Source organism: Poecile atricapillus, chromosome 17 (assembly GCF_030490865.1).
Source record: "Poecile atricapillus isolate bPoeAtr1 chromosome 17, bPoeAtr1.hap1, whole genome shotgun sequence".
NCBI classification, from domain to species: Eukaryota; Metazoa; Chordata; class Aves; order Passeriformes; family Paridae; genus Poecile; species Poecile atricapillus.
Genome location: NC_081265.1, coordinates 7,629,257 through 7,641,943, shown reverse-complemented (window position 1 = coordinate 7,641,943; position 12,687 = coordinate 7,629,257). Strand labels below are relative to the sequence as shown.

At 52.6% G+C, this 12,687-nt stretch overlaps 1 protein-coding gene across 2 annotated transcripts in view; it reads right to left on the bottom strand.

Annotated features, from left to right (window-relative positions):
* MGAT5B (alpha-1,6-mannosylglycoprotein 6-beta-N-acetylglucosaminyltransferase B) overlaps positions 1 to 12,687 on the bottom strand; it is a 64,389-nt gene that overhangs the window by 18,671 nt on the left and 33,031 nt on the right. For both annotated transcript variants that reach the window (XM_058852185.1, XM_058852186.1), the window contains 5 exons: positions 9,914 to 10,026; positions 8,745 to 8,818; positions 7,123 to 7,293; positions 6,170 to 6,334; positions 5,395 to 5,564 (listed from right to left, as the gene is read on the bottom strand). In XM_058852185.1, coding sequence (XP_058708168.1) covers positions 5,395 to 5,564; positions 6,170 to 6,334; positions 7,123 to 7,293; positions 8,745 to 8,818; positions 9,914 to 10,026 — 693 coding nt within the window. The remainder of the gene's footprint in view (positions 1 to 5,394; positions 5,565 to 6,169; positions 6,335 to 7,122; positions 7,294 to 8,744; positions 8,819 to 9,913; positions 10,027 to 12,687) is intronic.

Below are 12,687 nucleotides of genomic sequence, written 5' to 3'. Positions count from 1 at the left end.
CGCCGCCTTCGCAGCCCAGGGACCTGCTGTGGAAACCACCCGATGCCAGCCCCTGGGGAAACCTCCCCTCCCAGACCAGCCAAGGGTGGTGACCAGCTCAGCACCTCTGGCTGGCCATCCAGGGGCTCATCCCATTCCAAATCCCAGATCAGAGCATCGGCTGAGCCCTGGCTTCTCTCCGCGAGGGAGCAGCCGGAGCCGCTCCCATCCAAGCGGATGCCGCGCTCGCCTTTCCGCCAGCTGCCTCCACCAGCTGTGCCTACTCCAGAATAAATCTCCAGCAGCTTCTTGTCCTGCTATTTTCCTCTCAGAGGTACTTTAATCAGCCAGGGGACCATCCCCTCCCTGGGCACGGTGCAGGCGCTCTGGAGTCAGATGATGCAGGGTTATCTTTACATCCCATTGACCTATTTTCAAATTAACCCAACGTTTCTTTCCGCGTTATCGCTCCTGGTGCTGAGAAGTCCAGCACTGAATGGATCTCATGGGCATCTCCTGGCAGCCTGGGCCAATATTCTGTATTATATTTAATTGCATTTTCTTTGCCCACATCTGCTGCCATCAGCAAAGGCTGAGAACAGAGCAGGGATCCTGTCCTCGCTGCTCCCTCACCTTCTCCATGGCTGCAAGAGCCCAGCAGGCACTGGGATGTTATCCAGGGGTGAACGGTGTCAGAGCCAGGCCTGAGCAGATCCCAGGGGTCTGTGACAACCCCATCACAACCAACAAGTGCAAATCTAAGCCCACAAAATGAACATCCTACTGCCTGCCCTCTGCTCCCTGCTCTTCCCCCTGCTGGAATGAGCTCTCCCTGGAAAGGAGGATTTCCAAGCAATTTCAACACCTGCAATGGTTTCACTTTTGCAAGGTGCACCTGGACTGTTTCTCTGGTCCATCATTGATCTTGTATGACACAGCCCCATGCAGGGGGGAAGTTCAGTTATCCATTTATTTCCAAGACCTGGAGATGCACAGGATGGTGCCAGAACAAACACTTCTTTGTGGTCGTGGATTCAGCAAACATGAAGGAACTTCCCAGGAAAAGAGAAATCAATACTTGGATTCCTGCAGGGAGCAGCAGAAACTGAGCACTAACGTGCTGGTGGTGCCTGGGCAGACCCTGGGACTGTTCTCCTGCTTCACAGGAGCTCCAAAAAAAAGAAATTCTTTCTTGTGAGGGAGATGAGGCCCTGGCAGAGGCTGCCCAGAGAAGCTGTGGCTGCTCCATCCAGGGGAGTGCCCAAGGCCAGGTTGGACTCGAGTACCAGGAGCACCTGATGCTCTTTAAAGGCTGAAGGTTCCTCCCCACCAGTGCAGAGCTGATCAATCCACAGCCTCTCCGTGCAGCTCCATCAGGATCACACGGATCTGGCCACTTCTGGCTGTTTCCACAAGCAGTTCCTTTCTCTCCCACACAACAGCAGGACTGGTATTGCCAGCTGGCGAGGGGAGTGAAGCCAGAGCCTGGGCATGGTGCAGGTTTTCATGTGAACAGATGCAAGACAGAAAGATGGCTTTTATCTGCCAGGAGACAATTAGAAATGTGCTTTCTGGACGTCGTGTTTCCATCTGAGCTGCCCTTTTTGCAGCCTGAGCACACCTCAGTGAGCGTGGAAAGTGCAGGAAAATCGCAGCTCTTGCTGTGTGCCAGGCACTGAGAGGAGAGAGGGGGCAGTGGGAGCAGAGCCTTGTCCCACCACAGCTCCAAGGCTCCATCCACCCCACCCCAGGGAGGGTGGCTCAGCACCCAAAGCACACGCTGGCCACAGCAGGGAAAGGGCTGCCAGCACTGGATACAGACACGTGCTTCAAATCCAGCACTTTGCCAGGACCAGAATTAAGAGTCCAGAACTTGACACAGGAGCAATTAAGCTCTGGGAACACTTTGTAAAGCCCTGACCCCAAGAGGCATCAAATCCCATTTTCTTCGACTTTCTGTCCTGCTTTATGAGCAGTTAATTTCGAGGGGACCATTGAGAAAAGCACATTTCAGTGCTTTTCTGAACTCCCCAGCAGCTCACAGCTCTGCAGCCACTTCTCCCTCAGCCTCTCCCTTAGCCCCAGAAAAGCAGTTGGACACGCCAAGATGACCATCCATGGCTCAAGGACGAGGGAAGGATCTGGAGCTTCCAGGGGTGCCCCTTGTGCTGCTTCTCCCAGGGAGAAGGCTGACAGGATCCTTCCTGCCTGACCCCAGGGCACAGGTGCTCCAGAGGAAAAGCCTCAGCTTATTAAAGCTTTTTTTTTTTGTGGGCACAGCCATTGCTCCAAAGCGCTGCTTGTAATTTTCCAGCATCTACTCATGAGCTGCCTCATTACCAACCCAGCTCAGAGCTTTCAGGCACTTCCCACTCCTCCCCTAGCAAGCAACAACACCAACACTGGCCTGGTTTCTCACCTCCCTGAAAGCACTTTTGGGCTACCAACACAGCACCAGGGGTCTTCAGCAAGATTCAAGTGTTGGCGTTCACATTTGGGATGTTTTTTCCCTCCCTGCTTCAAGACAAGGCTCAAAATGCTGCTGGCTGCCCACCCAGCACAAATCTCAGAGAGAAAACAGCTCCTGGCTCCCTGCTCCAGCTCGACAGTTCATTTTCCTCCTGGGAAGATGCACACAGAAACACGGAATGGTTTTGGGTTGGAAGGGAACAGATAACCCAGTGTTTCACCCCTTGACTCTCCAGAGGCACCAGAAGCAGCTCACAAATTCACTGGGGGTTCAAAGGAGAGCAAACACCTGCACTTAGCTCAACTACAGGAGAAAAAATAGCCCCTGGTAGGACTCGGCAGTGGAATTCACAGATCTTTAAAGTCGGTAGTGAATAAAAGATAACCCAAATAAACTGGCCCCGGAAAACCAGGGCGGAGCTCCGTGGCTGTGATCTCAGACCTTACAGGGATATTTGGACAGTGCTGAGCTGGGGATGAAGCCGGCAGATTCCCTGAGCTCCTTATCTTTGTTTCAGATTAGCATCGGTCCCTAAAACAAAGGAAGAACCATTTGACACCCCTGTCCCTCACTGCTGGCCAGGGAGATGTGCCCAGCACACATGGTCACACTCCCAAAATGTTTTCACCCCCAGCTCTCCATCACCAGCTTTTTTGATCAGGGCCTTACTTCTCCTCCTTCATATTCCTGATCCTCAGCACTCCTGATCCTGTCCAGACCCAATCCATGCACTGCTGCATTGCAATCAATACAGATGCTAATCATGAACAGCTCTCAGATAACCGCTGGCTGAAGTGTATGCAGGCAAATCTTCCAGTGATCCCTTGCCAATGATCAATACACACAGAAAAATCAGCTCAGAAATTTGGAGAGACAAAAAAAAAACCCCAAAAAACCAACAAATCAGGAGAGAGGTTAATCTTTGCTGAATAATTTATGGACTCCAGTGAAGGCTTTGCTGGGTGGGAGCAGCTACAGCTCCCAGCCATGAAAAGAGCTGGGGTTGCCAAAGAAAAATACACAAGGATGGATTCAATGTTTCACACTGCTGGAGTAAAATATCCCCAGCACTGCTGCCTGTCCTGCTGCAGGGCCAGCAAGAGCCACACAGCATGGGAGAGGACAAATTCAGGCCTAGTCTGCAGAGGCACAAAGCTTTGCTGCTTCAGGAGGGTGCAGAAGGCAGGAGGGATAAGGAATCAGAGTGCCCGGGCTGCCGCTTCCCCCGTGACAGGCATTTAGTTTTGCTGCATCCCTGCAGCCCAGCTCCAGCCCTTTGTGCATCTCTGGCTTTCTGCAACCTCTGCCCAAAGCTGTGGCCACAGGAAAAAACCCCCCCAGGCTTTAAGAAAGAACCCAAGATTAACTCTTAGCAGGCCTCAGGACTAATTACACATGTTCTGCTAAACCTCCCAGTCACTCCTGGTCAGGCAAAAGCTTTTTCCAGCACTCCTTAGAGGCACCAGCCCAGCAGCAGGAATGTCACAGAGAGATCTGCAGGCACCAGGATTGCTGGCACCACTCGGGCCTCCCCTGGCACAGAACCTCTGCCCCTCATGACATCCCATTAAACCATCTCTTGATGGGCTGCACCAAGGTGCCAGTGGTGACCCCCCAGGCGCTGGGCTTGGTCTCCCAAAGGGACAGAGGGGACGTGGTTCCATCCCCAGGTCCTGTCTCACCCCAGCCCATCAATATGGAAGTGAGCACTTGGTGTGTGTGTGTGTGTCCAGCATTTGAAACATCACAAAGCCAGGCACAGGACACGTGCTCGGGGAGGTGGGGACATTTTCTGGGACACAGAGAAGGGCAAGATGTGCAGCCCCAGCCCAGCTCACACACTTCCCATCTCAGCTACGAAGGGGAAGAGATGGCATCCCAAGGAACACATCCAAATCCACGAACCAAGAGGAGCTCTCATCACTGCCAAGTGACCTGGAAGCTCCCAGGCTTCTGGCAAAGGCAAAATACTACAGGCACAGGGCAGCTGTCACCAGAGTCACTTGCAGAGGAAAACGGGAGCTGCAAAACCACCCCGTGAGACCCCGGCAGCTCCTTCCCCTCCCTGAACAACCACCATGAGGTTCGTCATTAAAAACACAAACAAGAACCACACAACAGCAACAACACAACCCTCCCAGCCATTAATTCCTTTCATCCCTGAGTACACGGCTATCATTTAGTACATCATTCCCGCCTCTTTGAGGAGATGCTGCCTCTTGCATTAGGACCGGGTTGGTTTTTTTTTTTAGTTAATTAGTTAGGAGCTAATTCCATTCATTAATTCGGAATGCTTCAGAGAGTTGAGGGTTTTTGTTGTTTTTATCCAGGATTGTTGGAGTTTTTTCACTCCCTTTTCAGCATGGCTCATTATGTGGCCAGCGCTGGCCTAGCATCTCCCAAAGCCTGCCCAGTCCCGAAGAAGCTTCAGGCTCTTCTTGATTTCTAAACCATCTAATTTGCAATTTCCCTGGTAGTGGCAGGCAGGCAGGCAGGAAGGAAGGCAGACAGGAAGGAAGGGAGGAAGGCAGGCAGGCAGGAAGGCAGGCAGGAAGGCAGGCAGGAAGGAAGGCAGGCAGGAAGGAAGGAGCCCAGCAGGGAGCATCCCTGGGGAATGGGGTGGGAAAGGGAAATTTCCCGTGGCCAGCTGCAGGCAGGTGTCAGGGGACACAGGTGATGCTGTGTGCTGGTGATGCTCTGTGTGCTGAAGCCACAGAGCAGAGCCCCACTCCAGGTATGTCCACATCAGCTCCATGCAAAGCATCACTTCACACCAGTCCTTCCCACTTTCCTAGGATGTAGAAGGATGGGATCTCTCCTAGACATGGTGCTGGTGGCACAGTACAGCACCAGCCCTGTCTGAGATGCAGGTGGGCAAAGAGCCTCCCCTGGCCTTTTTGGACCTGGTGCTTCCACCCAAGACCTCAATGCAACCCAGCACCCACCTCTGCAGCTCCTTCAGGGACACCGTGACCCTCAGGCTGTGTCCCAGCATGAAGAGGGCAGCCAGGATGTCAGCCCACTGCACCATCTCACCCAGAGGGCCTCCCTTCAGCACCCGCGGGCTGAAAACATCCCCTGACTCCTCTGTCAGGAAGCCAATATGGATCAAGATCTGCAGAGACAAGGAGAGGGATCAGCACTGGGGAAAGGGACAATTTGAGTTTTCCAGCCCAGAATGACTTATGGGATGAATTTTTGACTCCCTCCAGCTCCTTGGCAGGCTGTAATTACTCAGGAAGCTCAGTCAGGTGTGCAGATAAATGATCTATGTCCAATTAGCACGGACCAATGGTCAGAGCTTGGCTGCTCCCTCTGAGTGCCACTCTGTGTCCCAGGGCCTGGCTCGTGTTCTCCACGTCCATCACAGTCTGCACCATGGGCTGGAGCTGGATTTCCCAGCACACAGGGGCCAAAGGAAAAGGCACAACAAAAACACCAACAGGAATGCCAGCAACCTCAGCTTATCCTCAGAGGAGACCTGTCAGACTCCAGTGGAGCTGGACGCCATCTCCACCCACCAGGACCCATTTCCAAAATCCACCCCATTGCTCAGCAACACCAGTCCTGCCACATCCCAAATGCCTGTGGGGTCATATCCATGACAGACCACCCCTACAGACCCACACACTTCCATAAACAGATTTCCTCCCAGCTGGCTCCCATCCCAGCTGTCCCTGGGCTCAGCTTCCCCCTCTGTTTCCTGAGAACCCCCCGTACGTGTTTCTGGTCCCGCTGCCGTCCCGCCAGCTTCTGCTCGAGGCGCCGCGCCGCCCGCAGCCACTGCTGGGCCAGGTGCCGGATCCTCTTCTTCATGAAGCTCAGGGACTCCTTGCCTGTGCCGATGAGCTCCAGCAGGCGAGCCAGGTCCCTCCGGAATGCTGCCTAGGGAAGGAGCACGCTCTGCACGGTGAGTGTAGGGAAAGCGGCCGCCAGAGGAGCCCCCGGGCTTCCCCGCGGCCTGGCGGAGGTTTGTCCATCTCAGCAGAGGTGATCTGAGTCCTTCCTGCTCCCCTGGAGCTGTCACAGCTCCTCCACTTCATGCCCCAAATCCCAGAGGGATCCCACTGCACCCAGGGCTCATGAGAGCCCGATTCCTCAGGAGAGGAAAGGCACGGGAGTGTTCGAGTGGGTCCAGAGGAGGCCACAAAAATGATCAGAGGGATGAAGCATCTGTGCTGTGGAGACAGACTGAGGGAGCTGGGGGTGCTCAGCCTGGACAGAGAAAGCTCCAGAGAGATCTTTTTGCAACCTGTCAATACTTACAGGGGCTTATAAAAAGACAAGGACAGACTTTTTAGCAGGGTCTGTTGCAACAGGACAAGGAGTGATGGCTTTAAACTAAGAGAGTTGACACAGACTAGATATAAAGAGGAAATTTTTCATGGTGAGGGTGCTAAAACACGGGCACAGGTCACAAAGAGAAGAGTGAATGCTCCATCCCTTGAAACATTCAAGGCCAGGTCGGGCAGGGCCTGGAACAACCCATTTTACTGCAAGGTGTCCCTGCCCATAAAGATCCCTTCCAACACCAACCATCCTGTCATTCTATGAAAAAAACCATGAGAGGCATCACGGCCCCGCTGACACTGATGTTTATTTCCAGCAGCCTTGACTCCAATGCCTCCCCCAAAGCCCCCAGCCCAGCAGGAGCCAGGCTGGGCCCACCTTACCTGCACCCGCGGCGGCGGCGGCGGCGAGGGCACGGCCACCGTCCGGTTTCGCCAGGGCAGGGGGGGACAGAACCACTCGACCTCGCTGAGGTAGATGAGGAAGGAGCACTCGGTGCCGTCCACGCCAAAAAACGCATAGCAGGGGTCAGAGGTCCAGCGGGCCCTCATCCACTGCAAGGGGCAAAGGAACACGTGGGGATCAGGGAGGAGATGTGCCAGCCCTGCCAGCTGCCACTGCTGTGGAAAACCTCTGATCTCCATCCCCTTTCTCTGTCTGGGGGATAAAAATGAAGGGCAGAGGGTGGAGAAAGGGCTGCAAAGCCAGCCCCTGTGCCACGGGCTGATGTTCACCCCTCGGTGCCTCCAGGGAATGCGGGGCAGAGGAAGAGACAGCAGGTTTTGCTGGGGACCCCCTGGGTTTCTAGCACTGGTTCCATTCTTCCCTGAGGACACAGCCATTAATCCCCAGGAGATGATGCACCACAGGGATTTCTTCTGGCTGGCTTTGCTGGGGAGCTGCTGATCTCATCGCCCCTGGAGCAGCAGGGCAAGGAGACAGATCTGCCAGCAGTCCCCAGGGGTGATTTCACACGGAGGAGAATAACCAGGGACCAGAGCAGCGATTTATCATCCCCCACAAAGGCTCTTGCCAGCCTCTTCCTAATTCAACTACAAAAACAAATCTGCTCAGGGACTGGTTGCTGTGCCCAATCTGTAAAGCACAGCAATCACCAGGAGGGGAGATGGGATTACAGCCTTCCACAATTGCATTACACCCTGAATTTACTCAAATCATGGAAGGAAAGGATGGCTAACACCCATGGAAGTGAAAAATCCAGCCCCCCTCCAATATCATTTTCTTATACCCTTCAACTTCTTCTCAGGGAGACTCAACCCTGCAAAAGAGTGAGCTTGAAGCAGGTTGGGAAGAGGAGGGAAAAGGGCGATGCTTTTAATTAGTTGATGTAAATGTGCTCTCTGACAAAGCCATCATGCTCTGGGCCAAGTGCCAGGCTGCATTCTGGTGTGAAGAGCAGGCTGGGTGAGGCAGGACATCCGATTTGAGATGGAGGTCCTGGCCACCTGAACGAGGTGCTGCTCTGGGCAGTGCTGGGCTTGTTCCCCAGACACCAGGGAATGCTCCAGATATTCAGAGATGATGTGTCAGAGCTTTCTGCTCACTTTGCTTCTGGCATTAAACACACAAACTAAACCGCAGGCAGGGAGGGCTGCAGGCAGAGATGCTCTCACAGCTGATTCCACTGCATTCTGTGGCTTCAGTGCTTTGTACCACTCCAGCTAAAGGTACATTTGGGGAGGGTATTATTGGGGGAAAACAACCCCATTTCTGTAGCAAAGGCTGCCAGAAAAGGTTGGACACCTCCCTTGTGTTTCCTCATCAAAGCACTGCCTTGCTTTGCTTTCCACACCTTTGGCTCTGCTCCTCCTCCGTCAATGGGCTGCACCTTTCCAATATTAACAAACATTCTATTCTGGAAAACATCCCATTCCCCACTGCCCTTCCCAGTTTAGCCCCCAGGACCACTGCTCTGGGCCCTTCCCCTCCCAGCAGCTTCCATCCCAGCCAGAGACCCTCTCCCAGTCAGGGAACCCCAACTCACCTCCACCTTCCCAGCACAGTCGGGGTACTTGGGGTCCCGGGGCACTTCACACTGATCCCTCCTGCCTTCCATCACTGCAGAGAGACAATTTGGGCATGGGGAGAGCTGGGGTGGGACAGAGGAGCAGCTAGAAATGCTGTGAGGAGATTGGGATGGGATGGGATGGGATGGGATGGGATGGGATGGGATGGGATGGGATGGGATGGGATGGGATGGGATGGGATGGGATGGGATGGGATGGGATGGGATGGGATGGGATGGGATGGGGCTGGCAGCCCCCAAAGATGTTCATTGATGCCACAGCTGTGCTGGGAGGGAGCCCCATCCCACTGGATGGAGCAGGACATCAAGATGTGAAGCAGCTTCAGCATCCTTCCCAAATCAGGGACAAAACAGAGGAAACCACCTTGCTTCAATGCCAGGAAGGTCTCCCTTCCCTAAATCTCAGCAGGTCCATTTCCAGCACTTCCCTGTGCCCTCTGCCTGGACCAGACCCCAAGTTCCACCTATCCCCACTCTTGTAAGCAGGCTGCAGGATCTAGGGAAGTACTTGACAAGTTTACGCTGTAAGCTTGATATAAAAACTGTCCTGCTGAGCTGCTGGCAGAAGACTCAGCCCACAGGGTGAGTTCTAGAATAAGCCATAAAGTGGCTAAAAAGGCATCAGGATCTTTTCTCCTCCCATGGTTGGGTGAATAAAAGCCACCACCTCTGCTCTAAGCCCTCCTTTGCCCATAATTGAAAAGCATGAGGTGCAAGAGGCAGTGGGAGGATCTCCTGCCTCAGCCCCAAGAACCATGCAGCCATGTGAGGAAACATCTGCAGAGCACAGCTGCCCTCCCAGCAGTGCCACAGTGGGATGGAAATGTCTCTCCTGGTGCTGAATCCCAGCCTCTGTGAATTTGGATCCAAACCACCAAATTCTTCTATCCAGGTGCTTGTTCTGGCACCACTCCTCACCTTTAATTTCACATTTAATTCCCTGGCATTTATTCCTGACAGCCACTCAGATTTGTCACCACCCCTGGCAGGCATGAGTTTCCCAAGGAAGGAGCCTCAAGATCAGCCTCCATTTCTGGGACTTTTAGCAAATTTGTCATGGTTGGACCTTCCCATGGGCACAGCAAAACACACAGGGGGTTTGGAGTGGGAACCCCAGGGCCACTCACCTTTCCCATTCAGGAGGCTGTTCCGGAGAATCTGATCCACCTTTATTGCAATGTCTGACACGTTCTGAGCTATGGCCTGGATCCTCTCCATCAACCCAGCTGCTGGCTGGAACCTGGGAAAGAAACCAAATTAACCCTGAGAACTTGATGTCTCCCAGTGGTGACACTCAGAGGTGCTCAGAGAGAAATCCAGGCTCCTGGAAGCTGCCAGCAGGTTGAACTTAGCTCCAGGGTGAAACATGGGAATGCCTGGTGCAGCATTTAGCAGGCACCAGTCACTTTCTTCCAGGAGTTTTGATTGGAAACCTATTTGAATCAGTATTTTATACATATTCTGCCATTTTTTTGCAGTGTGCTGTTAAACATGGATCCACCTGTGCATTTTACGTGGGGAAAATATTAAACAGACTGGCAAAAAGATGTTTTTTCTTATTTCAGATGTGCTGTGTTTGAAAATCCTCTGCTGTGATTGTTTGCCTTGCAGTAGGAAAAAAAAAATGGAGAAAAAGAATAAAAATACAGAGAAAAGAAGGTAAAACTGAGGAGGACTGAGGAGGTTTGTGGGCTTGAAGCAGAGTGATGAAAAACATACAGGACACATGGGTGTCCTGAGCCAGCCCATCCACCTGAGGTGGGGATCAGTTTTTCCTCCCAAGGAACAAGTGACAAGACAAAACAGCCTCAAGTTGCACCTGGGGAGGTTTAGATTGGATATCAGGAAAAATTTCTTCACTGAAAGTGAAGCCAGGCATTGGAGCAGCCTGCCCAGGGAAGCAGTGGGATCATCATCCCTGGAAGTGTCCCACAAATCCCCAAATGTGTTTCTCAGGGACATGGGCTCAGCAGTGCTGGGTCAATGGCTGGACTTGAGGATATCAGAGGTGTTTTCCAACCTCAGGGATTCTGAGATTCAGGTGAGAGGATTTCCAGGACCCCAGCAGGGAGCTGTGCAGGGACAGGGAGCTAGGGCTGATCTGGGGATTGCAGCTCCAGCAAAGCCCCCAGGGACCTTCCACCAAGGCTTGAGGTCAGATCCCAGCAGCTCGGATAGCTGCACGTGCTTCCATGGAATCAAACCTGGAATCAACACTGTCCTGGGTGAACAGCCCCGCTGAACTCATCTAAGGAACACATTTTATAAACAGAGCCCTGTAAAGAGCCTGGAGGTCACTTAAAACCTGGAATAACCTGGAAAAGGGCAAAGAGAACTCCATCCATCAGCAGTGGAGCCCTGCCATTTCCAATGCCTCTCCTGCCACTTCCACCACAAACAGCCACCACATCTCCAGGAGTTATCCCAGTAAATAATTTCCCCTCCTGCAGTGTTTGGGTCGTAAGTTTTCCCTCCCGCTGGCACCGAGGTCGTTTTAATACAAGGGAATGTCACATGCAGTGAGCAAAACCAAAAGGGCTACCTTGAATACTCGTGGCACAAAAAATATGTGCTGATGTCAGGTCCTTCGTGGAGAAGTTTTATGTTTGTTCTCTAGCAGATCAGTGAACCCAAAGGCTGGGATTTAAAGTACCTCTGTCCTCAAGGCTAAAAAAATCCTGGTTTTATGAACCGACACTGCTTCGGCTGTTGATTTAAAGTCCATTTGCCAGCAGCAAGCAGCCCACATTTTTCCTTCTGGCATGGTTTACGACCATCAATATTCAGGCTGCATATCTCCACAGGGAGCCACTGATCTTGGGCTTTTAAGAAATAATAATTAAATGCAGAGGACACCATTGCCCCCGAGTCACTTCCAACCTTTGCAGAGAATAAACCCCAGGTATCCTGCTGTAACTGCTGCAGCAGGGAGGCTGCTCGTGAGGCCCTGGGAAAATATGGGCACAAAAATAACCTGAGATAAGCTTTGCTTGTCAGCATGGCTCCGAGGAGATAAAATTGTCCTGGTCTGAAAGCTCTCAAACCCCCATTTCTGCAACCATTTTTCCACCAGCAAGCAGCCATCAGACCCTACAGGTGATGCAGAGGCACTCAGTAAACACCTGGGATGGGCAGTTTAGGAGAAAATATCACATGGATGCAGTGAATTTAGAGCCAGTGAGCCCAAACTCCTGTTTCAACAGGAAAGGATGTGAAGATGCTCTTCAGGTTTCTCCATCACTCATGGCAAGGAGAGAGGATGGGCACAGCCACAACAGCACTGCTCTCACCCTTCAGAGTACTTAAATTAGCTCACAGTCTGGCTTCTGTCTCTTCCCAGAAGGTATCACAGTCCTCACTTGCTCCCAAACACAAGGAACCAGGTGAGCCTCAAAAATCAACAGCAGCCTCAGTCCCCAGCTCCTCACTGATGACCTCCAGACCTCAGCTCAGCCAGGGCTGAGCACTGGGCAGCCACAAAAATGCTCAAACAAAAATCAGGATCGTTGTCCTAAATAAATGTGTTTTTTCCAGCTCAGCCTTGTCCTGCCTGGCAGCCACAGTGCTGGGTGATTGAGCTGGCCCAGGCTCTGTGCCAGCTTGCCCAGATCTTGTGAAACTACAACTGCTCCCCAAACACAAAGATTTCACCTCAAATCCCTTAGATGCAAAATGTATTTCTGAGCATCGCACTCCAGTCCCCCAAACAAGCCAGGCATCGCATGAGCATCACAAGGCTTTCCCCAAAACACAGGATTACTGGAAAATGGCACTAAAAATATCCATCACAACTCTTGGAACATATGAGAGGGGAGGGAGAAAAGTAGAAAAGTCTCTTTGAAACACAGAGCCAGGCTCAGATCTCCCATGCTCACCCTTACATGTCAAACTGGCTGCCTGC